Source organism: Grus americana, chromosome 18, assembly GCF_028858705.1.
Source record: "Grus americana isolate bGruAme1 chromosome 18, bGruAme1.mat, whole genome shotgun sequence".
Lineage (NCBI taxonomy): Eukaryota > Metazoa > Chordata > Aves > Gruiformes > Gruidae > Grus > Grus americana.
This window is the reverse complement of record NC_072869.1, coordinates 4633499-4659892: the sequence shown is the minus strand read 5'-3', so window position 1 is coordinate 4659892 and position 26394 is coordinate 4633499. Positions and strand designations below refer to the sequence as shown.

General features: G+C 41.0%; 2 protein-coding genes across 8 annotated transcripts; both read right to left on the bottom strand.

The window, feature by feature from the left end:
* Window positions 1-1928: 1928 nt before the first annotated feature.
* COPRS (coordinator of PRMT5 and differentiation stimulator) lies at window positions 1929-10861 on the bottom strand. 7 transcript variants are annotated; one of them, XR_008579787.1, is made up of 5 exons: window positions 9034-10861; window positions 8040-8163; window positions 7251-7508; window positions 4830-5207; window positions 1929-2417 (listed from the first exon to the last, which is right to left on the bottom strand). XR_008579787.1 is itself a non-coding variant. In XM_054846853.1 (5 exons), exons 3-5 carry the CDS (start codon window positions 8158-8160, stop codon window positions 5038-5040), a joined length of 549 nt encoding a protein of 182 aa, XP_054702828.1. In that variant the 5' UTR covers window positions 8161-8163; window positions 8581-8668; window positions 9034-10861; the 3' UTR covers window positions 4509-5037. The 7 variants fall into 7 exon arrangements, 6 of the variants coding, with proteins under 6 accessions (XP_054702828.1, XP_054702827.1, XP_054702825.1 ...); XM_054846853.1 differs by lacking the exon at window positions 1929-2417 and adding an exon at window positions 8581-8668 and having other exon boundaries at window positions 4509-5207; XM_054846852.1 differs by lacking the exons at window positions 1929-2417; window positions 9034-10861 and adding exons at window positions 8271-8514; window positions 8669-9012 and having other exon boundaries at window positions 4509-5207.
* A 224-nt stretch (window positions 10862-11085) lies between these two features.
* UTP6 (UTP6 small subunit processome component) lies at window positions 11086-22831 on the bottom strand. Its single transcript, XM_054846848.1, has 19 exons — window positions 22673-22831; window positions 22489-22573; window positions 21835-21876; window positions 21658-21750; window positions 20949-20996; window positions 20090-20153; window positions 19426-19544; window positions 18759-18836; window positions 18243-18324; window positions 16936-17017; window positions 16136-16317; window positions 15225-15304; window positions 14467-14544; window positions 14114-14293; window positions 13293-13373; window positions 12360-12469; window positions 12211-12277; window positions 11838-11910; window positions 11086-11268 (listed from the first exon to the last, which is right to left on the bottom strand). The coding sequence occupies exons 1-19, from the start codon at window positions 22762-22764 to the stop codon at window positions 11111-11113; spliced, it is 1794 nt and encodes a 597-aa protein (XP_054702823.1). The 5' UTR covers window positions 22765-22831; the 3' UTR covers window positions 11086-11110.
* Between the last annotated feature and the right edge of the window lie 3563 nt (window positions 22832-26394).

Sequence of the window (26394 nt, the reverse complement as noted above, 5' to 3'; positions counted from 1 at the left end):
AAGAAGGACAAAATATTTTCTACTATCTGTTAAGTAACTGAAGGAACTCCTCAGCAAGAATGTGAAAGTTCTGGAGTATTCCTGAGGTAGAGATAGAAATACTAAATAATTTGTTTAATGTCGGAACAAGAGTCTGCAATACCCACGCTGATTAAAATGGCAAAGCAGCGCAATGAGAACTTGGCATTCTCTGGTACTCTAGGATGCACAGAAAATATGTTGCTCAGTATAAATTTTACTAAGGACCAATAGCTCAAAAAGGACTGAGCAGAATTAACTGGTATTTCCCTTTGAGGGGAATAAATCAATAAAATGAGACCTCAGGCTCATAAACAAATACAAACAACTTATGTAAACAACTCAGTCTTAAATTCCTGCATCATATAATGAAAATATTTTCCACATCTAAATGCAGAAGTTGCAGGCAGATCAGAAAAGGTCTGATTAAAGTCATTCAGGCCAGAGTATCAAGACTTGCTGAATTATGAAAAGTTAACTTTCCTAGGCTGATTTCAGCTACATGTCCTTAAATTAGCTATCCTCACTGTGGCAAAAAAACCCAACCAAACAAAAAAAATAAACCCCAAACAAAAAAAACCCCACAAAACCCAAAACCAACCTGCAAAGAAACAAATATAGACATTGAGCCACATTCATGTTTTGTGCTCTGTGAAGGTCAATGGAGTTACAATGAATGCAAAGAAAGCCCGTTATATTAAGAACTAAAATCCACAGCAATAACAAAATACTGAACGTGAGCTTTAGCTCAGAGATGACACAGGCATTGCATAGGGAGATATACAGGGACAGAGCCTCTGCTTGGTAATGAGCTGCAACAGTTTATACCGGCTGAGGATCTATTCCAGTCTCTCAAAGGAAGCTGTTTCCACCACTAAAACCAATTATTAGGGTTGTGTGCTTTGCAGCTTTTTTTAGTAGGTTACAGTTTCTTCTGCCAAGCTAGGAAGCTATGCTATGAGCAGCTGGTACTCCCAGGACTAACAACTACACTACAATTTTATCCTCTAATGCTCAAGCCTCTGATGCCTATGTCTGCAATACAGAACCACAGAGGGTAAGTATCACAAGTTCCTTCCCCGTGCCTACAGACTTACCCACTAGCTTCACAAAATGACCTTTGTTACCATGGGATTTACACTGGTGTCTGTGGGAGCAGCAGATGGTCAGAATGAGCTACTGCCATCAGCATTTTTCCTTTACTCTGTGAAATTATTCACAGTCCCCTCAACAGCGGAGGTGTTTTCTCAGCTTAAGACCGAAAGCACACTAGTTAAAAGATGGGACAAAACAAGTCAAGCAGTAGAGTCTTTAAAAGATGCTTAAATGAGCTGGATGTTGTGGTTATGTAAGAGCAAGAAACCGCTATCTCAATCTGATGTATGAATTAAATGCTGCACCTTATCAACAGGAAATATGAACACATTTCCTTCAATTATTTCCTCTTGCAAATCATTCCCTGTAGGTCTCAAAGGAAACAACAGATGCACCCAAAACAAGTTTTTGTTTCTTTGCTGGCCTGTTCAAAGAAAATGCAAAACTCTGTTTTGTTTTTTTAACACCTCACTATTTAGGCAAAATTCCTTGCTCAGAGAATTTGAAGTACTTTATGAACAGTCTGGTATCATTATCTCTACATGTAAAATGGGGAAATGAGAAGAAAGGCAAGGGCATCTTCAGACTTATACCCCCATCTCCTTCTGTGTCACCGTTTTATGCCACACCACTAAGCCTCCCCCACAATATAAACCCAGCAAGTACATTAACCTGCAGTAGACCCTTCTGTCCTTTGAATGGTATTTTATACTGGAGGGATAGAAGGGGGAAATCTTGTTAGAGATGTACGCACATTTAAATAAGAAATCTATGACACTTCTGATAAATTGTCCAACTAATTTATATACTGCCAATGCATTTCTTGTAAAATATTTACGATCTTGCTCCTGTAACTGGACTCTTTTCCCTCCAATAATTTGAGCATGCTGAAAGGTTGATGCTCTTGGCTTGAATTGCTGGCTCATGTGTTACCTTATGTTGGTTTTAATTGCAACATATTCTTGCCTAGAATGACACGCTTATGTCAACACAAAACAGGCTCAGTGCAAGATTCACAATGGAATTTGAAACGCTCTGTAGTGCAGAAACATTGGAATCCATGAGCTTGGTTTCAAATCCTTCCAGAGAGATGCTTTCTGAGAAGTCTGCATCTGGTTTTCTAATCCCACTGAAGTTTGAGTGTATTCAGATCAAGCTTTACATTAAGCCCCTTCCCTAACAAGCAGGGCCAAGACGAACAAAGTTACGTTTGCCAACATCTCTCTAGAGAGCGCAATGCATCTCTGCTGTAAAATCCTCATGCCGTTTTTTCCAAAGCTGGTGGGGGTGGTGTCAGTTTTAACCTTAAAGGGAAAATGAAAACAAATCTTTTAAGTTTACAATCATTGAAAATACAAACAGCTTGGCAAGGCAGCTATTCAAGACAATTTCTCCTCAAATAACAAGACAGTCGAGATAGACAAGGCTGATTACAATTAAAGGTACAGGCTGAAATAACAAACTTGATTTATAGAGTGCATAGAAAATGGCTTGAAGACTTCGGTACTGATGGAATTTTGGAACCATCAGGAAGAAAATTATCTTAATTGAGGTTATAAAGATTTTAGGTTATCCTTTTAAAACAATTCTAAAAAAAGGTGGGTTTGCTTCCACAGAATTTTGTTAGTTTCATCTTTATTAAATATGGTGGGATATCTCCCACAAGCATAGTAAAAAAATATATTAAGCCTGAAGTCAAGTGATGTTCTTTTCTTAGCCATGGGAGAAGTTTTTCAGTCCAGTAAGTATAACTTCAGAGTGAAATAAAAAAAAAAATGAAGAACTAATCAGGGCCATGAATCAGTCTCACTGGGGAACAACAGGGCTATGCAGAACACAGATTTAAATTGCTATCAACGTTAGAAACCCAGCCCGGGGATCTGACACTTGCTGATGAAACTTAGTGCAGATGAAAAATACGCTGAGCGGGGTAGACAATTTTTTGCTGCCCTCTGCAGGGTAGAGTTCAGCATTGCCATCTACAGCTGAAGCCTGGGAAGCAATAAATAGGCTCACAAAATAATCTGTGCTTTTTCAGAGGAACTTTTACAATTTACTGGTGTATTACTACTTCAACAGTCATCTGTACTCAATTTATATTTATTAATATTGCATTTATAAATGCAAATCAACAGTTAATCCAGTTGACAAGTCAGTTTAGTTATGCTCATAGTTTCATTCCTGTTTTCTCAGAGGAAGAAGCCACTAGATATCCAAACCTGATAAACTGACCATAGTCGATTCTCACTTCTATTTCACAGTCAAGTGCATGTTCTAAGTAACACAGGACTCAAAGAGCAGCACTCTCTGATACACAGCAGTCCACAGAACAAAAAAAACCACCCCCAATGCCTCAGAGAGCACAGCTAGGGCTTTCTCGCCATGCAGGGAAAGAAATAGGTTAGACCGTGCTTTCTGCTGTATGTATGTGTTCTGGAGGCATGCCAAAGTAAGTTTTGATGGAAATGCTAATCCCTAGATAACTCCATTATATAGGAATAAAAGAATAGGCCCTTTTTCTTGCAACCTCACCACCAGGCTTCCACTCTTTGCTTGCTTGCTAGGTACTAAGACATAACCAGAAACTGCAAGGTACCAAAAGAAAAGACTCTTCCAAGCTCTTGTCCACCTCTGCTCTCAAGAAAAAGATTAAGCAAATATCACTGTGTCATTCACTTCCTCCTTCCAAATGAATGTGTAAATTATTTCAGTCTCATACATTGGATGATTTAAAAAAAAAAAAAAAAAGTCTTACAGTGGTAATGGTTAACTCCTTGCCTGAGGATAAACAAGCACGGGTACTGTGCTCCAGTATTAGGCAATGTCAAAACACAAAGCCATCAAAAAGTTCTTGAGGGATAATTGATTAATGAAACATGAACATCAGTAGAGGATTATTGTTACTCAAGTGACCAGCCATTCAATCCACTTAGATACTTTGAGAATGCTGCCTTTAACTGCAAAGCAAAAGCAAGAAGGATACGGTTCTAGTTCCAGCTATTCTCTTACAGACTTTATGGAGGTATTTTGTGGTCCCATCTCCTCATTTGCCACAACATAAACAACAACAAACCAAACATATCAACAGTATCAGGAATCTTAATTCACTACTGTTTTCAGGACATGGATATTATATACTGCAAGACACTATATGAGCATAGATATTTTCTTTGTCATTAACACATCTGATGTCACATGAGAATGTTATAAAGACAACTGTGGGACTGGAGGATAATATGCCCATATACAAGAAGGTCTGATGGGGAGAAAACTTTGCTGGGAGGCAGTCTTAAGCACCCAGCATTCCTCTTGGGTGCAGCAGGCCTTACTGTATGCATATTTGCAGATTGTGTATCACGTATTTATAATTCCTTCATACTGAAACACATAAAAATGAAACAACTCATTCTGTATTTGTCATGGCTAATTTTGTCAAACACCAGTATTAGATATGGAATCACAAACCGCAACATAGTAATACAACAGAGAAGTTGGAAGGAGGAAGAGTTTTTAAAGCTATCCAAACCAATTTGACAGTATCGAATGGAAAGGAAACTGTAAGTTACATTGACACACAAGGATCAGCATGTCAAAACTGGCAAAGCTTGGCAAACAAGCTGAAGTTTAGAAATTAGATACTTCCTTTCAAACAATTCATTAGCAACAGAGATCTATACAATACGAACAATAAGTCCAGAAATGCATTGACTCCTTACAGCTAGCACCTGCACTCTCATTTCCAGAGGTCAAGCGTGGTCAATTTATAAACAGCTCAGAAGCAGTCTAAGCAAAACTTCAGACATGGTGTAGCATTTCTGGCCTTACACAGAACTCTGCAAGCAAGCCAAAGGACTTGACATGACTCAATTGGTGAAGAACATAATCCAACTCAGAAGCCAAACTTAGTTCTGACCAGGGTCAACCTCATTCATCAGCATCATCAAACTGGCCAGTCTCAGTCATTCTAACTGGTGGCGTAAAAGCAAGGCAAGCTGCATGGTGACAGCCTGGGTTGTAAAACGAATCCTCTCGCCATGAGTACGAGGCCAAAAGATTATTTTCCTGAAAGCTTCCACAGTGGAGATCGCCAGCATCTAAAGAAGATCAAAGAAAAGATTTAAACCATGGGAGATACTTCAAAAACTAATGGTATATTGTAGCAGATTATTTTGCAGGTCTACAGCATCTTCCAGTTAAGCATTTCAATCTAATCTGCCAGCACTCATTAATTAGACCTACAAACAAAGCAAACAGAAAGCTGAATTTGGCAATGTCTTTATTTTAAGAAAGGTTCTTGCCACAGAAACAAAACAGTTTTCCAGAAAGTTCAATGATGTACCTGAATTCAGAACATCTGACACCAGCTCTTACAATGCACACAGTTCTTCTACGTGTTCTGCAGGCATAAAAGGCTCGTGAAACCATTACTTTTATTTCCCCTCCCCCTTCCTGCTGTTTCCATAACCACATCCCAATTAGGAGCCCTCCAAACCTTTTAAGAACTGGGTCACTGGACAGAATGGAAGGGTGGGGTCCTGTAAAAGCAAGCTCTCAACATCATTCCCACTAGGCTAGAATACAGCCCAATATACCAGTTATTTAACCAACCTAGCACAAAAATAGGGCAAAGTCCTTTAACAGAAGCAAAGGATTTCTAGCCAGCAGACACCGAAAAGGACTGAAAAGCCCAGAGTATGGGGCACCAGAGGACCCAACACAGTATATATCCGCATGCCAGCTTTCCAGTAGTACTGCCAAACAAGCCATCAGAGCAAGCATTTTAAAAAGGTTTTTAAAAGCCATAAAATGACCAAGCATGCTTTTTATTTTGAGTTAACAACTCAGACACTTGTACTCAGTATCCTTCACAAGCACCCAAATCCCATAATCACAGCTTCCTTCAACTACATTTATGAGGATTTGAAGAGTGTAAGCTACAGGTAGGTATGAGTTAGTTAAATAAAGGAAAAGAGAACTTGTGACAGTTCCAGTAAAAAAAAAAAAAATCAAAACATTCCATACATTTGAGCAGATGAGAGATTAAAAGAAAAGCCCAGGATGGAAGAGAGGGAAACATCCAAAAAAACCCCAGTCTTTTTCTCAGATTACCCAGGGTAAAAAAATACTACTGTATTTCCATTTTAAATTATCAGAATGATTTTATAGGAAGGCTGCAAAAACTTCCCCACTTTCTTCTGTTACCAAACAATGGAACTTGAATACAACAGCCATTTATGGAATTAAAATAAGATGAGAATTTATATTTCCTAAGTAAAGAGTGTATTAATTACAAAAGATACACATAAATAAGAAGAAAATAGAAATCGTATTATTCTGCATCAACAAAGACACAGCAGGTCACTGCTGGCTAAACTCCATCCACTTGTTGTATCCTAACATACAGCCTGGCAAATAGAAGACTGAGACTCTCAGCTCAACACGAGTCACCTAAAACAGTTTACAAACTGAAGGATTAACATGACTCTAAAGATGTGGATGAAACTGCTTCTATCCATTGCCACCTTTGTCCTTGGGACTGATCACATGCACAACCACCTTAATGGGATCAGGCTTAAAAAAACAAACAAACAAACAAACCCCACAAAACCAACCAAACAAAAAACCCCTACAGCAAAAGCAACAACAAACCACATTCAGGATGGAGACTGAGCGCTTGCACTGCTCCCCTCTAAAGAACGCACGCTCTAGAGGGACATTGCAGTGTACTGTCTGAATGAATTTTCTTTGAGGAAAGGAGAAACTCCATTTATACAAAACAGTTACATTCCTACACTCTGTGTACCTTTCTCTTCTGCTTCAGAATAACAAAGATACACTACTGAGTCCTAACTTCTCCAGCGAAACTCAATACATGCATTCAATTCCTCTCCTTACCATTCCACTTCCTCAGAATTCAAGTGCTCAAGCGAGAGTTTCATGTGAACTTCACAATGCTGCCTTTAAATCCTATATTTGACAATAAAATTATGCATTACAAATCCATGAGGTCAACAACAACAAAAATTGCTTCCCAAAACAGAACATGGAGTTATTTAAACACATTCTCCTGCAAAGCACCTACTTCCAATCACATGCTATCCAAAAGTCAAATGAAGCACAAGTAAATTTGTACTCACCGTAAGGATTACATTCAGAGTCCTCCAATTCTTTATCCCAGTCCTCCACCCCATACACAGAAGCAGTTTGCAGCTCTGGAAAAGTTACAGCCTCAGGCATACTGGAGACTTCACCACCCAAGTCTTCCAGGTCAGGATGTATATGAACAGAGTCAACAGGAGAGCCACTGACATCATTTTCATTGTGAGAGGTATCAGAGAATTCACTTTCTTCAGACTCACTATCAAGAACATTTGGAATATTCTTCAGCAAACATTCTAAAACCAACAGAAAGAAACAACAGAGACACTTAGGAATTAAACAGGAACAATTAAATACTTAGCATGCAATAATTCAGACAGGTATACAAATGCACTTTGTGACTACTAATCTAATAATAATACATGCAATTTCTTACATATGTAATATCACCACAGTGCTACTTCAGGTTTCAGATGCTTGGGAACATCAGACATAGTGCTCGCATCACAACACTAGCCCAAGTCAGGATTTTCCACAGACTCTTGTTGGATAATAACTCTTTAAACTAGGGCAAAGGACCCAGCAGTCTTGTTTCACCACATTCACCTGTTGGTATTTTTTAAAAATAGGTATGTTGAAAAACCACAGCTCTAGTTTTTTTAAAAAAAAAAAATTTTTGTAGTATTGATTAATTATTCTTGCACCTAGGCATACACAAATATCTACATGGAAATAATTTAGTGCAGTAACTGCAGAGGCATTTTGCATGCATCACCCAGGAGTTTTAAGTATATTTCCTCAAGCAGAGTGTAAGATTTATTACTCACCGTCTGCTTTGTTTTGTCCTAATATTTTAGGCTTATCTTTTCTGGGCTTCCAGGTCATAGTTTTTCTCTCATTAGGAAGCTGTTCCTCCTCAAAGCTTGTTGATTCAATGGCAGCAGCCATCACCTACGAGACAATTTTTATTAAAGACTCCAGTAGCACCTTTCATTGATTCCAGTAAGGCTCACACAACTTCTGCTGCATTTGAGTGGTTTTGAGCCCTTGAGCATGACCTGTTTATTTGTTCCCTCGATGAATCAGAGGTTTTAAACCAGACAGGCTTTCACTTCAGAAAGCAAATCTGCCGAGGGATGGCTCATCCTGCTGCTGCCATCAGTCACTCCAGGCAGCAGCCGACAGAGAACTGCTGGTCTCCTCAGTCTTGGCTGCAATCCTGCTGACACCCTGAGTTTTGGGAACGGGTCCCAAAACTGACCCAAAATGGGCCCGTTTGGGAATAGCAGCAGACTGTGAAAGCTGCAGAGGTAATGAAGACACAAGGAGTGGAATGAGTACAAGCACCAAAGACTATGAACCGACCACCTTGTAGGACCTGACATGCCAAGGAGACAGGAGAGGGCCAGACCCCTCAGCAGCCCTGAGGAGCGGGAGAAAGATGTCAGATGCACACCTGGAGAGCAGAAGGTAACACCTCAGCTGGTTTCACGGACCCGAGAGGAGAGGAAGGGTGAGTTATCCCCACCACTTCCACTACAACGAAGATGAATTCGCTGAAGGGCAGCCCCTGCCCAGGGCAGTGGGTGCGGGCAGCCGGGCTCCCAGGTGCTCCAAGCGCCGAGCTCAGCCCACCTGAGGCCGGGCCTGCTGCCGGGAAGGGCCTGACAGGAGTTACGGCCAGTGAACAAGGGCAGAGCACCGCATTCTTCAGGCAAGCCCGCACCGGCGAGCCCCGCCGCCTCCGCTGCCCGCCCGGGCCGTGCGGGGGAAGTGAGCCTGCCCGAACCCCGCTCCGCGCCCCGCAGGAGCCCACCCCACCTGCCGAGGCTGCGGTGCCCCCAGCCGCGCCATGCCGGCGAGGGTTCGGGCGCGCAGCCGCAGGGCCGGGCGAGGCGCCGCCGTGAGGAAACGTCCGTCCGTCCGTCCGTCCCCGCCCTGCCGGAGCCGCTTGTCCCCTCAGCGCCGGGCCCGGCCGGCGCCAGCAGCAGCGCCTGCGCCCGAGGCGGCCAGCGGCACCGTCAGGCGGGCGGTCTCCGAGGAAGGGCGGCTTCTGCCGAGCCCGGTGAACGTAATTGCTGCGCCTCGGCCCCCGCTGACCGGGCGGCTCGGTGCGACACCGGCCGTGAAAGAAGCTGGAGATGAGGCGCCGCGGGAGCCTCCGCCCGCAGGGTGAGCAGCGGCTTCTCCCGCTGCAGCCTCACTGCGCGCGATGCCGCGGCCTCGATCCCGCATCCCGCCGAAGGCGCAGGGCCCAGCGCTGGCTGGCCTTTCGGAACGCGAACTTCTGCCATTGCGAGTGGACATTGCGGCCAGAGAGGGAAACAGGGCAGAAACAAGCAATTAAAGCAACTGCAGAAAAAAGGTGGAGAAATACGGGGCTAAGAGCTGTAAGAAAACACCTTTACGCTCACAAAAGTTGTAAATAAAATATCAATCCCTCTCCACGCTCTGTGGCTTCTTAATCTTGCTAAAAAGATAACAGTATCCTCTAGGCCTCATGCTTGAGGCATGAAGAAGTGGGAAGTACCTGTGCAGCACAGAGCTGGTAAGTGCTCCGCGCAGGGGTGTCAGCCAATGCGCATCGCTCAACGGTGCTGCAGGTGGTGAAGCGAGGAGCAAAGTTCTGTAAGCAACCACAACCATACAGGGAAAAAAGGCCCACTTTCAGGAACAGTGGAGTTATCAGCTTTGCTGGACTTAAAAAAAAACCAAACCAAAAAATCCCCCAAATGCAAGCTTTGCGCTTAAGTTTTTTGTCGTGCAACTGAAGAAGCAAAAAGCAACTGAAGAAGCAAGATAAGTGATTCAGGGAGGGAGTAACGTAAAAAAAGGCAGACAGACTATAAGGAGTGATTACTGAGGGAAAGCACAATGCCAGACACGAGACAGCTGAGAACCAGCGCAGCGATAGAAGATGGCCTGTCTAAAAGCTTGGGAAAGACAAGGCAGGACGTACTTCAGATTCACAGAAGGAGCAATCCCAACAGGCTCCAAACCTCTTTGCACCTAGTCAAAAGCTACTGGAATTCATTGCTTGAGAGGAGCTGCAGTTTCTACATGTATGAAAAATCTTAAAGAAGTATTTCTCTGTATTGTCATTACGTCACCATTCAGTCCCTGGGAAATTAGATAAAGGAACTATTGCTGCATGTTCCTGTACTTTCCTCAGGGATCAGCATTTACGCCGATTTAATGGGTTTGAAATGGAAAAACGTGGCTCTGCAAACAGCCAAGGACAGCACTGTCTCAAAAAACCGTTACCCATTTTTCAGGCACTGCGGACAGAAAGTTGAAGCGTTGATCAGAACTTTCTACTTCACATCAGGGACATATGTGACACATCTCAGCTCCCCCCCTACATTTCATAGTCACTCGCAGGATAACAGCAGACACAAATGCAAGGTAGTTGCAGAGATTGGTTTTGGTTTTGAAAAGAGGATTACAGATGACTTCAAGGCTAGGAAACAATAAATACCATCCTTTTACAGATTGTTTCTCCAGTGCTTCACTTTGCATTATTCAACGATACAAAGATCTCCCACAGGTGCACTTGCCATGGGGGGTTTTGTGCACTTATGTGCTGTAATATTAGCTTTCCAGAGTGTAAAAGCTGATGCATTATGACTATTTCAGCTGAATGTTTAGGCAGGAGGATGAGTCTGCTCTCAGAAGTCTCAACAAAGAACACCCTCAGAGACGCCTTTGCTTTCTCCTGTAACTGTGCACTTGAACTTACCCCTGGCAGAAGCAACACTAGAAACAACTGCAGTGGGGGGCAGATGATTTTTTTTTCCACATATGCAAGAGCGTACATATGATCCAGGCACATAGTTACCTTTGTACAAAGAAGTTAAAAAAATCTCCACACTGTCATGTTGTAACTATTTATAGTTTTTCATAAATGTCCAGTTTGCAATAAAGTGTATTTGGAAACAAAGTCTTCCACCAGGTCTCCCTGCAACATCTTCATAGCTCGCCAGTGAATGCTCCCACAGTTTTCTGGTTTGCCTTGGGGATGACTTAGCTCCTCTTTGACATAATCCAGCCAGAGATCTTTAAAAGAAAAATAGAAGTTCTGTTTAGAATTTGATTGGATATTACTTAACAAACATACCAACACTAACCTAGAAACCCTCTTTTTGCAAGTGCCCATAAAGTTAACACGACAAGGTTTACTTTGTGAAACTACAACCCCTTGTCCCTTGAGGACGAAAAGCCTGGGTTCTATTCCCAGCCGGACCAGTGATGTCTTAAGAAATAATGCAGCAGTAATTGAGCTGTTTACTTTCTTAAAAGGAATACTGCAGAAATCTTGATTATAAAAACAAAGCTCCCTACTCTTTGCAAAATCAAATTAAAGGTGATGCGCATCTCTTAAGCCAGCCAGTGTCAAAACCTTCTTTGCTAGTAGTTCTGCTGAAGCCATCCCACCGCAAATGACGACCCTGGACTGAATCGCTGCAGTGTCATGCGCTTAATGGCACAGAAGAAGTAAGCGTCACTCTGTGTGACAGCAATCACAAGGGCAGAACAAACAGCTACCTTTTGAAATGGATGGAAATAAAAGAGGCAGCACTGAATGAATAAATAAACAAACAAAAACCAACCCAAAATCTCCTTACCAGAATCTGCTGAACCAAACTCTCTCAAGGCACGTTCATAGTATTCTCTCAGATGAAGCATTTTGCAGGATTCCTAACAAAGGAAGGTATTAAAAGGCCATTTATATTGTACAGAAGTGAATCTGCAGCTTGATTAGATTCTTACAAAGAAAAAGAGTCACGGTAATTACACACGCACACACACACACAGCCAAAGATTAGTTACCATGGAACTTGGTTTTGTACTACATGCTATGAATCAACATCAGAAGGCAAATATGAACTGATGACAAACTAATGACACTACTCATAAGCCTTCTGTTTCTTATTTAAATCCATAGTTAGAAGTGTATTTTACAAATACAAGGCAGTAATTGGATATTCAACAACTTACTTGTTCCTTTTCTATTTGGATCATCTTCCTGAAGAAGTCAAGTGAAAATGGACGATTTTCACACAGGCTGAAGTAAAAACATAAGTTTAGACTTCAAGCTTTTTAACATATGCCCTAGAACAATCAGGTTTGAAGGTTTTATTTGTTACCTGGTAAAGACTCTTTTAACTTTCTTATAACCACCATTTCTGTAAGTCCAGTCAAGATACTTTTCTTTCATAGTCACAGATTCAGCAGGAGTTGTGGCATGTAAGGACCTCTGCAAGTTTTAAAGAAAAAAAAATAAAACCCAAGCCAACTACATAAGCTATAATCAAAAGGCAACAACGGAGAAGAAACCAAATAGCACCTTCTCCCTAATTAGGCACGTGATGTAAAGCAGATCTCATGAGACAAAGTACTGGACAAAAGCATCTCAAATGATGTCCAAAAGACAGCATTAGGTAACATCCAATATTTTTCAAATTAAAATATCAGTTGTAATCTAAAATACATGTCTCCTCTAATATTCCATACAGCTGGCAATTGGCATATCCCTAACATCCTTCATGCAGAGGGTTTCACAATGCTCTGCAAACAACTGAATGCAAGCTATCACCTGAAATATCGGGGGGGGGGGAGAAACAACTCAATCCAATATGCTAGGCAAAGAGGAAATGTTTTGCCCTAAGCTATTTAGGGAATCTACAGTGAGATTATAGTCCCATTATTTGTTCTTGAGTTTTCTGTAACAAGGCTGATGTTTTCACGCAGATTGGAAAATTCTCTTTTCCGTGTTCAGAAAGACATCTGAAAATACAGCAAAAATTCTAGAGCACAAAGTAAAAGACAAGTAAGAGTCTGTCATTGGTTATGCTTACAAACATCTAGATGTCTTAGAAGCATGGGGACAATATTTGTGCTTATGAGCCTATGTCCAACTGAGTTTTGGTAACGTACATCATTTTACTTGCAATGCTCTGATATCAACACATCCATGAAGGAACTGCAGTATAAAGCATTTGTTACACGTTCCACTCGCACACATTGTTCCTGCTTATTTACACACCATCATAAAAAGTAGATTTCTATTAGCTAAGTACCTGGTAAAGAGCTTCTGTTTCTTCCTTGCTGTTTGTGCCTTCACTCCATTCCACCCAGAGTGTCCATAATGTCACAGCGTCCTACAAGTTAAGCAGATAAATCAAATGACTGAAATAGCGACTCCGATTTACAGAAACAGCCAGCAACACATCCACCAGATTCTGTATTACAGCTGCCGTAAAAAATGTCCTTTAGACATAGCTCTTAGAAAGACAACTTTGGACTGCACACTGAAACCACTTCTTGTTTCCTTCCTCACTTACAGGACAAATACTACTTAGCTGGACAGCTGCAAGACCCATTGCCAGGGATGACAGACAAGTTCTCCTGCATCACTGAACAGCGCAGTACAAAGGTAACTTCTGAGAACAAGGAGGGAAGAAACAATCACCTCCTTGTTTCCTCTCCTCACTCCTTGTGCTCAGGGTTTGAAATGGAATAGTAAGAGAGCACATAGCTAAGTCAAGGCTTGAAATACCACACACGCAAACAATATGTCAGGACAGTGAAGAAAAGGAAACACATTTTTCAAGACACAAAGAATACCAGACTGCTAGAAGAGTATGCAAAATGTCACCTGTGAGCATTCAAACTTTAAAAATGTGAATATAAAGTGAATTTGCAATTCCCTAATGCTCCTGAATGCAACGTGCACGTGAAATGTCAAGTTCTTATTTTTGACCTTAAAAATGGTTCGGGATTTTGAATGCCTTGTAAAGGAAAAAACAAACAAACAAACAAAAAAAACCACCCCTCAAATAAGTATCAAAGGTTTCCAGCCCAAGACTAATGCATGCAAGTCCATTAAACCAGCACAGACCTTAGATTTCACATGCTTAACAGCTTCTTCAAAACACTGGGTCACATCCTCACTCTTCAGTTGGATCAGCACCTGCAGCCTCATCTGCCACACTTCCACTGACAGGCTGAAGCGCTTGGTTGCAGCTTCTGCCACATCCATAGCCTTCTCAGAGAGGGTGGACTCCAGTAATAGCAGAAGCTAAAACCCAGCAGATACAGCTAATCACCACAAGAGATTTACAATACCTTCGTAAAAAAAGCAAGGCTTTGAACACAACACTGCCCATCTTTCTATCTACTCAAAATGGTAAAGATAGGCACGCAAGCAATGCGGGACAGTCTCACAATCAATTTTTCTGTATCAACTCTTACCCACTGCTTATAGAGAGCTTCTGGCAGCAAGCTGGATTCATGGGCTTTGTTGAACATGCTCAGTGTCCTCTCCAGCCTCTAGAACCAACAGAGAAAAAAAAGTAAAAAAAAATAAGCATTATTCCTGAATATACCAGATCCCAGCCTTAGAAGAAGCCCAGTGGATTAGTGTAGCAACATGTCACTGAAATATGTATCTAATGCTTTAGGTACCTGCATACATTCCAAGATAAAGGGGCAATTAGAGCATTTGAATTACGCTTCTTCCTTAAGGAACAAAAGAACAGCATAGTAATGTTTTTTTACTGTATTAAAAGGGAACGAAACTGCACAGGATGATTAGTTAATTCACTGAGTCACAATCAAGCATAGATGTGTTACTAAGGTGCCCACGTGCCAGCATCAAACTTTACTCAGACTTACTTGCAAGAGTCATTCATGCTTTTCTTTGAACAAGCACAGGTTTGCGGGACTGTTAGTGAACATTAACAAGTTTGCACTCTGAACTTCCCTCCAAAGAGGTCACTGTACTGTCCTGACAAGGTTGGTTTATGCCCAAGTTATTCATGTTCAAGCAGGCCACATGTAGCCTGACAGTAAAAGCAATCCCCTCAGATGGAGACGAAATAATTTTTAATGTTGGCTGCAGTACGTATTTCTGATAAAATGTCAAAATATATTTGCTCCTTGTCTGAAAGATTACAGAAGCCAGTAAAAATAAGGATGATTTGTTACTATGATTTCCTAATAAGCTTTACCTTTTGCTTTAATTCTTCACTGTTGGTTTTCCTGTTATATCTCTCCAAGCAAAAAGTGATGTAGCATTTCCACATGTCCTCTGTGGAATCAAAGGTATAATATCACACTTTATAGAATCACAAGAGTAAGCACAAATATTTGTCTTTAAGGAACACAGAGAATCCAAGCACTGTGTTAATGCCAACTTTGTTTTAAAATGTTGTATGATAGAAGAGGCCCTACATTTATAACATTAACATTTAAAAACAGCTTCCCAGTATAAGCTGTTGCCAGTAACTCTTTCTAAAGAGCACCAAGCTCTTAGTTCAGCTGAGCCTGCAGCACCCACTGTCACTATTGATGTTCAGTGCACCCTTTGCCTGTAGTTTTCGATGGGCCTGCAGGAGTGAGGATGCTCACAAGCAGTCGAGAAAATCCTTGTCTTCAAAGGATATATAAGCAGCAAGTTTGAGTCCACTCAACAGATAGCCCCTTGATAGCCTCCTTGGAGAGTGAGGACAATGCTAGATGTTGAAGTTGGATATCCATTCAAAAACATTGCTTACTCACAGCTAACCAGCAATATACTTGAGTTCTACCATTTCCTTTATTTAGGAAATTTTCTCCATTTACAGCTCCCAAACCTCTATTCATTTGTGGGCTTCTATTCTCCTCATTGGTTCAATCAAATTAATAAAAGCAAACAAGCAACAAAAAAGCACTTTTAGTTAAGCAGCTCCTTCAAGAGCATAAATGCATTGGAAAATAACCCAAATAACCTATAAAATAAATCCCAAAAGGTAGCATCTAAAACCTGCGTGCCTTCTTTTAGGTATGGTAGAGCCTGCCAACACCTACTACAAAACTTTCACAGCATACAGTATGCTAAAATACCAGGAAAAAATGTTCAAATGCAGGCAGAACTTTTCACCTGTTGGGACTGCTCTCACAGCTTCTTCAAAGACTGCACAGCATCGTTCCTCTCTTTGCGTCATTTCAGATATTTTCATCTGTTTTGTGGTGTGTTCTGTGGCCTGCAGGGACCCCAGCTCCAGCTCCCGACGGGCCATGTAGTCCCATGTAAGAGGATCATCAGCATACTTGGTCTGCAAACTAAACACACCACATCTGTAATACCCCTCAACTGCCATTCTTCTTCTGCAGGTATGTTTAGAAGGGTTGTTACACTGGTACAGAAATATACTTAATTTCTAAGTAATCAAATGCCAGAGAAAAAACATTTTACCTTTCCACAAGAGAAAGCCAAAATATTAGTCTATTTTGGTTTTATGATTTAATATGGATATTCTGCAGTAATAGCATGAACTAGACAGGAAGCTTTCAAGAGAGATCTTTCTTTTGAGAGGAACAACTGGAGAATCTAAAGATGCAAAAGAACCACAAAGTACACTAGGAAAATCCACAGTTCCTGCAATAAACGTACGGAAACTAAGTGTAATACTTATTCAGCAACAATTGTATTTTATCTAGATTTTTCTTAGCAGCTTCTCAAAGCCTTTTCTGAAGTTAGATACAAGAATCCTTTTCTAAACAGTATGCTTGCCTCATGTTTTGTTTTTCTTAAAGGACGGCCCACAGGCCTTAGCATTCTATTTCCCTACAGGAACAGCCTTTTAACCTGTCAGCCCATTATAGATTAGAGAAGTTATGAGAAAATGTTTCTTAAAAAACAAAGTAATTAAAAAAAATCAGAACAAAGCCACACCTCACCTTTCAAGAATTTCTTTTTGCAAATCTTGTGTAAAATCAAAGAGCTTTGCAATAGACAACACAGCCAGATGGAACTCAACACCTACATTTCAAGAGGAGGAAAACAAAATATCAAGTGGAATATTACATCCATTGCACACTTTGCAATTCTGTATCTTGGCAAGCTTTTCCCAAGATACAGATAACATTTAAGTCCCTAGATAGATACCCCTTTCTTTTCTATAAATCTCAGTGTTCCACCCATAAAAGCCCTATTTTATGATGCTGATTGTCTGACTATATTCTTCATGATTTCATGCTACCCCGTTACAAAAAAAGGCCGTGAGGGGCAGGACATTCCAGACTCCAAAGTGATAAACTAGTCCTGTCCTGACATGCTTATAGATCCTTTCAGCTTGGTTCCACTTGCAAATTTAATCAGCAGCTCCTCTACTCCTTCATTTGACTCTGCCATGAAAACGCAGAAGGCTCCACACTTGGGACAGACCTCTCCAAAGCTGCACACAGTGTATGTCAATAAATTATAGCCATCCATCCTGTATCTCCGTAACTTAACTCTGAGAATGCCAAGTGACATGACTTGACATAATTAGTTCACTGATCAGCCATTACTCACCTCCTTACTTTTAGGTGCCTATAAATCATTTGCATACCTATTTATTCCAGTATTTCTCCAGGAATTTAAATTAAGCCAACTCTTTCTGTCATTTCCTCTAATGTCCTTTTTCCCCTCTCTACTTTTCAATGCTGTTGTTATATTTTGCCCACTGTCTTCCAAAATATCCCCATCTATCACGGTTTCTCAAACCTACTACCTCTGCTACTACTTTGCAGTTATTTTACTCAATTCTCTCAATAAAATAGGTGCATTTTCCCAAGCCTGGTTAATTTAAAATCATCTAACCTGTTTCATTATTAGTCTGAATTCTTACTTCTCTGTCACTAGTGCTGGCTGATTAGTTGTGATCTAATGTCCAGTAAACAACAAAGCAAATAGGTACACAATTCTGAACTGTCTGCCCTTTGTTTTTTTAAACAAACAGTTTTGAGACCGTAAGCCCAGCACCTCTGCACTTCAGCCCAAAAGTTCTTGTACTGGAAGAGATGTCAGCCTGCAGAAGAGTTATGAAATCAGAACTATCAGCACTATCAGTTTAAACTTTAGCATTATCTAGGTTCTACTGAAGAAATGGTATATTTGAAAATATCTTGGTGTGTAACTGGAGCTAAGTCTAGCTGTATTACATACTGGAGAGCTGAGTTAAAGGTGACAAATTTCCTATTAAGTACAAGAAATGTTAAATCACCTTTAATTTTCTGAGCAGCATCCCTGTAGATTATGCGAGCCATTTCCCCATTGAGAATCTCTTCAGAATAATTGAATTCCCCCTGCAATATCAAGCATAACATCAGGAAAACAATTTTTTCAATTTCTCAACTACCATTTTTGCAAACATGGAAAAAAACTGTAAGAACAAGATATCAATGTTTTTCTTCATCTAAGTCTATCTAATTTGCACAACTCAACTATACAGAAATAAGAGATAGTAAGTTTAATTAGTCCTTTCCAGAAATTACTATTGACTTTCAAACTGGGGGATGTAACAAAAGAATTTACAAACGTAAAGAAAAATCAACGTATGAAGAATTTGAGCTGAGCATCAGCCAACACTTGAAAAGCTTAACACAGGCACAGGACACGAACAAAAACTTTCTCTAAGCTGTTCTCAAACAAACCATTAATACAGATCGCTTGAAACTATGCATTCAAATGTCTGATATGCAAGTAGACAATCTCTCTTAATTAAATTTAGCTGACCTACCAAGTCCATCTTTGCTTGTTCAAATTCTTTCTTTTCCTTCCTTTGTTTTTCAGCATGCATCAGCTCCATTCTGAAATACTGCCGAGAGAGAATAAAGTGAAATTATTGTGGGGGTAGGGATAAATCATAAGACATCTAAATCCACAAACGTGGTAAAACAAGCTCTATCAGAGGAGCTACAAATCAGGGCTTTGCAAACACTCCATATATGTCCAAGAGTCTTGGTTTGTGCATATAGCTATCTGCCCTACATATTTACTCAGAAATTTTCCACATGTAGAAATTACCACTTTATAGTCATTCTTTAAACCTTAACTTGCCCTCAGAGAAAGCCATGATCCCCAGCAAAGGCTAGGGACGCCAGATCTAATCCAGGGAACTATGACTTAGCAGAGCTTACAGTACTTTAAAGAGGGAATGCTGACACATTTATCTATCAACAGTGTAAAACCCTCACTTTGCATGTATCAATACAGGATTTGCTAAACAACTGAAAAATGCTACCAGTATAAAGTACCTTTTTTTTTCTTTAATCTTTTTGACAATATTTCCCCACTCATGGGGAAACAAGTTTTTTCTAGTTTTCTCAACTGATCTGAGAAATATGTTGAACTAATTTACTCTGATTTATCAAACAACTAGTTGCAGAAGAAAAACAGGAACTCACTTCTTGATAAAGTTTTGGGCACTCTGGATGGAAGCGCAAAGCACGAAGGAACAAATGCCTAGCACTTTCTGATGAGAGCTGTGTCTCCATTTCCCATTTTGCTGCCATAATCCACAGTGCTGCAATAGATGACAGAAATAAATTCATTTTGAGGCAATGGTCATGAGAACCCATTTTGAAGCTACTCTCCAGGATGCACAAGTTGTTTTTTTGTTCCATGTACCCACCCCAACATAATCCATGAGCTCAGAATGGAATAAGACTGATTATCTCCCACGTAAAACCGAGTTAAAGGACTAAAAACTAAGCAGATCCAGGAAGTTTAATTTGGTATAGCTACAGATCCAATTAGGCACAATGATGTCTTTAAAAGCCAAGAAGCGGCCATGAGTATTCAACATCATCTACCTCTGAAACATTTACCTAGTCCCCAGTCTACCTGGGAAATGGTCATTCAGACCATGGGGACTCCCACTTCGCATCACCTTTTGACTGCTCAGCACAATCCCTGTCAGAACCCTTCTCTCTGAAGTAGCAGCAAGGCAAAGAAAAAGAGTAGGAACTTTTACCCCAATAGCTTGAACTGAGATCTATAAGAACTTAAACCAACACTATACAATCTATATTCAGTCATTTATGCAGCACTCACCGTTGTTTTATTTACCTGGTTTATTGGGATGAATGGCCAACATGGAAGAAAACACCTTACTAAGTTGATGTTTTGCATTCTGTAAAAGAAGTTTTGTTTTACGCACTCTAGTACCGAACTGAACCATGAGCACCAAAGTTTCATTATGAAAGGTTACGAGTTGTAATGCAATTGTATTGGAAAAGACAACTACTTTATCTTCAGTAGAAAGTTTCTCATACCTGTTCAGCGTTGATCAGCTTTCAAATGCTACCAGACTAGATTAGCATAGTGAACTCAAACCTTTCTGAACTACACAGCTAAAACAAATGTTGCCTAAGTCAGAAACCCATAGTCTCACTGACCACTTTTGAAGTAAAAACTGCATTTTTCTTTGGCCACTTGCATTACTGTGACAAGGTCACCTTCTTCAGTACAGGAAGGACAATGACTGAATGCTACTAATAATGTGAAGACTTGCACAGGTTAAGTTTACAAAGTACAGAATTGCCAGAATTATACTTTTCAGCATAGCCACTACTGAAATGTGATTTTGTTCCAAACATTTCTTCAGACAGGTGATCCATTCATTCCAGAGAAGGTATAACCAATATTATGATTCTCCTAAACCAAATGGTAGCCCAGATTCAAAGCAATTACCCTCCCCTTTGCCACCTACAATCATCAAACTTCACACTAATTCATTCTGAGTCAAATTCTACACTTACCTCTATCAGTGAAAATCCCAGGCAGCTCCAATAATACTATCAAAATTATTTCAGTATTACAGCATGTGGCAGTAAAGTTTGTACTCCTGTCTTGTAACTCAAATTCCAGATGCTTGATTAAACACCAGTATCTCAAATCAGGTAAGATTAGCATTTTGAAAACTCACCCACTGCTTGCAAAATGCAACATGCGAAAGCCAAAGCTGGAGATCTTCCTGTTGGAAATGCAAGGGGGAGAGAATCAACCTTACAATAAGGCAAGCACAAAATCACTTTCATATTGACAAGCAAACAATATGCTCTTGGTATGACAACTTGGCATATAGAGACAAGGAATTTTGAATCCCAAATGCCCTCCCCCCGCCCCAGATCTTCAAATTCCTGCAAAACATGAGAAGAAAACCAACCCTCTCACCTCAAGACACACCCTCGCAGCCTCTCCAATCAAATCTATGTTACACTGAACTCAACAGAGAGCTCATTGTGATGGTTCTAGACGCACATCATTCAAGCTTTACTATTAGATGTATCGAGACAACCTTTTCCTAAAGCAGCTGAAAGTTCTTTTCATTCTGTTTCTAGTCCTTGCAACCACACAAATCAAACTCACTTGGCAATACATGGCTCTAGACAATTGAGGACTAATGACTCTGAAAGGACAAAATATTGTTTGTGTACAAAAACAGTCTGTCTGATATGAATGATCTACTTCTAGGCTACTGCTAACTGCAAGACCAAACATCTATTTCGTTTTTCTATTACATTCTTATGTATTATTGCAAATATTCAGTGACAGTGATATCTGGATTTTTACATCACAACATACCACAAGGGTATTTTTCAACCTATCAGTACAAATCAAAGAAACAAACTTACTTTCCATTTTCCTGTAGCACGGTTGAAGAGACAATGGACTCTATGCAGAATAGAGTTCTCAATCTCATCCTTCTTAAATGAATATCCAATGCGCTAGAGAAAAAAAAAGGTATTAATTTTATGACAACAGAAAAATTAACATAAAGTATTTGCCCTGTAAGTAGTTGACAAACTTACTGCTCTTCTTTTCTTGATCAGTTCCAGCAGATTAATTTCATACTAGAACAGGGACGAAAAAAACATTTAAAAACAAATGAGAAGACATGTAATGGTAAGGAAAAAAATACAGATAATTTTTTATAGCTAATCAGATGGACAATAAAAATTAAATCCAGGAAAACATAAGCAACATTTTTTCAGCCAGATCACTATATTTCCAAGGCTGACTGAAAGTAAGCTTGAGTATTTGTATTGCACGTGATATTTCAGTCTTAAGCTGTCAGCACCCCACATATTCCTGGAACTGTAATGCACAAGCCAAACTTCTAACACCACACATAAGTTAATCACACTTAATTACAATTTGCACAGCACATCAGGGAACTGGGGTCTCTGCACCCCTGGAGAAAGAAGTAACTATAGGAAAAGGTCACCACAAGAAAGAAGACTCTCCTATCCCAAACTCAGGCACCAACTCCCAGCTATGCTTCATGCTCTGGTGTGTTGATAAAGAGCATATGCCAATAAACCACTTGCAAGTGAACACCAGGGACCAGGTGGGGAGAGGCCTCAGGAAGCAGCCTGCTTCCTACGTGGGAAACTACAAAATCACTTAACTTCTGAGCCGGATCTACCACGAGAACTAGGGCGCCTGCTATCAGTACAGCCTACCTGAATATAATTAATAAAATCCTCCTTCCGAAGCGCTCTCCGCTGTATTTTGTACTCCAGAGCCGAGGCCTTCCTCAGGACGGCCCTGCGGGAAGGGGAGATCGGGGAGATCAGCGAGGGGAGCAAGCCCGGCCGCGCCGCGTGCGCTCCCAGTCCCGCCGCCGGGCAGCCAGAGCCGCCTCACCTGATCTCCTTGCGAGTGAACAGCCCGACCCGCTCCAGCTGCTCCAGCTCCGGGACGCGGTCCTCCAGCCGCTGCTCGATGCGCTCCGCCATGGCGGCTGCAGCGCAGGGGCCTCACTCGTGCGTGTGCCGTGCCCGGCCCACCCTGCCCCGCCGCCAGTTCCGGCCGCGCCGCCCGCCGCCTTCCGGGGCCGCCGCTGCTCTGCCGCCCCCTGGCGGGGCCGCCGCCCCTGCGCGGCTGGCGGGGCCGGAGCGAGAGCGGGAGGGGGCAAAAGCCCGGCAAAAGGCGAGCCTGGGCCGCCAAGAGACCAAGTACAAGCGCCCCGGTGACTGCTCAAACCGGAAAACGGTTCCTAATATAATGGCTTTGGGTGGGAAGAGTCCCGTGAGTGCAGACGGCTAGAGGGCAGAGAGATGAGCTTCAACATTTCAGGAACCCCAAAATGCTGGGTGCTCTCACGGGGCATCTTCCACACCCAAAGGCGATGCACGGCACCAACCCAGCCTTGCGTGAGGGGATGTCAGCCTGGAACCTTTGCAAGCACACTGCTTCCTAGTGGGATTCCTCATAGGATAAATGGCTCTTTCCCTCTCACACAGCTCTTCTCTTCTGAGAAAATTAACAAAAATTTACCATCGCCTGGTTTTATTGTTTTTTAAATGAGCGAAGTCCCAGGGAATCGAAAAAATGGAGATGTGAGATAATATTTTTGGAAGAGTTGCTTTAAATATGTCTTGTCAACAGCAGTATCTTCTGCTTTGAGTTGTCACTGCCATTGCCGAGCCGCTGGGAGATGGAACCACATCTTCAAACCTGCTCTGCCCTGCTGTGATGATTAGTCCCTCTTGGAGGAAAAGGCAGGAGCTGTGTCTCTGAAAAAGCAAGCAGAAGGGGACGAGGCAGTGGACTAAGGGCAAAAGGACTTCTGGCACAATATTTTTCATGTACAATAGCCCAAACAAGCTGTGGGTGATCTTTCCCTTTTATTATAGTAGAACAGCTTAAAAAGTGTTGCCAAGTACAGAGAACCTGAGCAAGTGACTTCTGTTAAAAACGCACATAAGACAAAACACTTTACAAGAACTATCAAGAGCAGTGGTAATTTTTTTCACCTGCTATGACTTGGATTCGTGGTGTTTTTTCTCAATATTGGGTGCCAACTGAAAAAATAAACAACGAATTCTTAGTGGGAAAGGTTCAGCAACTTCTCACTCTGACAGGAAATAGTGACACTGTTTTCCAAGAAGTGATCAAAAAGGAAACGGAGAGGCACCATCCAGCCACAAGACCAAGAACTACAAACTACTGAGTTCAGAGCTTGGTGGCCGAGGCAGCTCTGTCCTCGTGAGGACAACAGCAGCTCCTGAGGTAGGCTGTCCACCCTGGAGGCTCCCGTGTCCCACACTGAACTGCCAGAAGCTATGGTTTTGCATATTACAGTGCTATCAATTCACCTTTAATTAATTATACTGCATTTGACTTTTTTTGAGATGCACCAGCTCAAACTGATTCTTCCGTAAGTCCACAGACTTTACTAAAAAAGGACTTATCTAAGTACTAGTTAAGGACTAAACTGGGCATGAAAAGTAGTATTAGCATACTGAATTGCTAAGCAAGAATGGGATTGCTACACTTGATTGTTTAAAACAATTTCATTTACTTTGATATTTGTGCATCTGATTGCATGATTTATACTATAAAAGCATTCTGTATTTAGAGCTTATCTGTCATGGTGCACTTAGATCACAATGTGTAAATGAAACCACCACATACAGTGACAGAGTTCAAAGCTTAAAAGGTGGATGTCAGTCATTACCTGGAAACCTCTGGGAAATTCTATTTCCATTGCCTTGCTCTCCTCACTCTTTAAACACTAAGCTCCCCTTTGGCTGAAAATCAGCAGTAACTGCGAAAGAGACACAAACAACAGAGTCTTCTCCTGAAACTTTATGGTTGATCATTCTACCAGTCTCAAAATATTGTGATCTGAAAATAGTCTGAAAATATTTGTGATCAACCTACAGTGTTCTGCCACCTGCAGTCCGTTAGGAACTTTGAAACTCAAAACCTACCACCAAACAATCCATGAATGTTTTAACGTAGATGATAGAGAAGTGTGTGTACCCTAAGGGGCAACAACAACGTCCACCGTGAATTGTGCCTCCAGGAGAATTTGGTCTTATGCACATTATCTACCAACAGGTCTTTCACACATGTGAGAGTTACTCAGACTATCCATATACGAATAACATTGTGTGTCCAACAGTGCCTCTTAGGGCATTAAATCCCCTGTTGGCATTGTCAAAGCGCCACAATATCATCCGATATAAGCACATAGGCATAGCACAAACCACTCCGCAGGACCCATCACTGTGGGACTCAAAGGAATAAAGAATGGTGTGCACCAAAACAATAGACTCCCCAAGTTTCTAGTTTAGGGGCCTAGTATTTCCCACTCAAAAACACAGGCACAGAGCGAGTAACAATAACATTTAAAATATTGAACTTCTTGATGACCTCACAGGATTATTTAAAAATAAAACAGACCACAAACCAATTGAAAACATTTTCTGCTCCCTCAGATATCCCTCCTTTTCTGTAAATGGAAAACATACAAAAATAAAAATGCCTTTCCTTTTCTTCCCCCAGCAAAACAATCCTTAGAACAATTAACATAACGGACTGTCAAAAGCGCTCAAACCAAAGTGACAAATGGTATGAGTGGCAGGCAAGCCCAGCCCGACCCACCAGAACACTGCATGCTGGATTTGTCATGCAAATCAAAATGGAACCTGACATGCCCTTTGTTCATTTTCCTTTCAAAAAATCTACTTTAAATGCCTCCCATGTGCCTTGTTTTGGAAGCTGACATTCCAAATGCATCAGTGCAAATTAAGGGAGGGATCCATTACCAATAAAGACGTTGTGATGCAAAGAATTTCAGCAAATCTTATTGGGAAGACTGGGAGACAACTGCTGCAGCTTGCACCTGTAGGGTCACTCAATTTGCTGCTGTTGCTTCTTTTATGAAGTCTCTTTAGAAAAACTCCATCAGTAGGTCCTTGCAGAAGTTCTGGCAAGCTGTCACAGCTTAATATTTATAGATTATAGTCTGCAAGCAATGAATATATTGTGAATTAGGAATAATAACAGCATTTTTAAGTCTTGTCTATATTAAAATGTGTGATGGTTAATGTGCATAAGGCAAATATTTAAATTATAAATTAATTTAGATAGATCTTGTTTATTTCTGCTATTTTACTACCTGAGTGCATAAACAATTACAGCTTTTTAGAAGATGCCACCAGATGTACAGTATTTTACAGTTAAATTATACTACATGCAGATGCCTTTTAAACAATGACAGTGATGTTCTGACCTCATGAAAATAATTGGGAAACTTCCACGGACTTCAACTGAGCCAGTGGTTCATCTTTAGGGATGCGTTTTTAACGAAGCCCTCAAAGCATTTACTGAGCATGTGGGGCTTTGGTTTAAAAACAAATGAACACATCTGTTAATAAAGCAGCTTGGAATTTACTCTCAAAAATAGACTAACCCAAAATTTTACTATATTAACTTCCCTAGTTTTATAATTAAAACAATTTACATGACGATTTGGTTTTGCCACTGCCAAAACCAGCAGTCAATCTGCATAAACAGTGGTTTCATCACTGCAGCTCCACTCTGAGCCTCCAAAAATTTATATTTAAGACTATGCA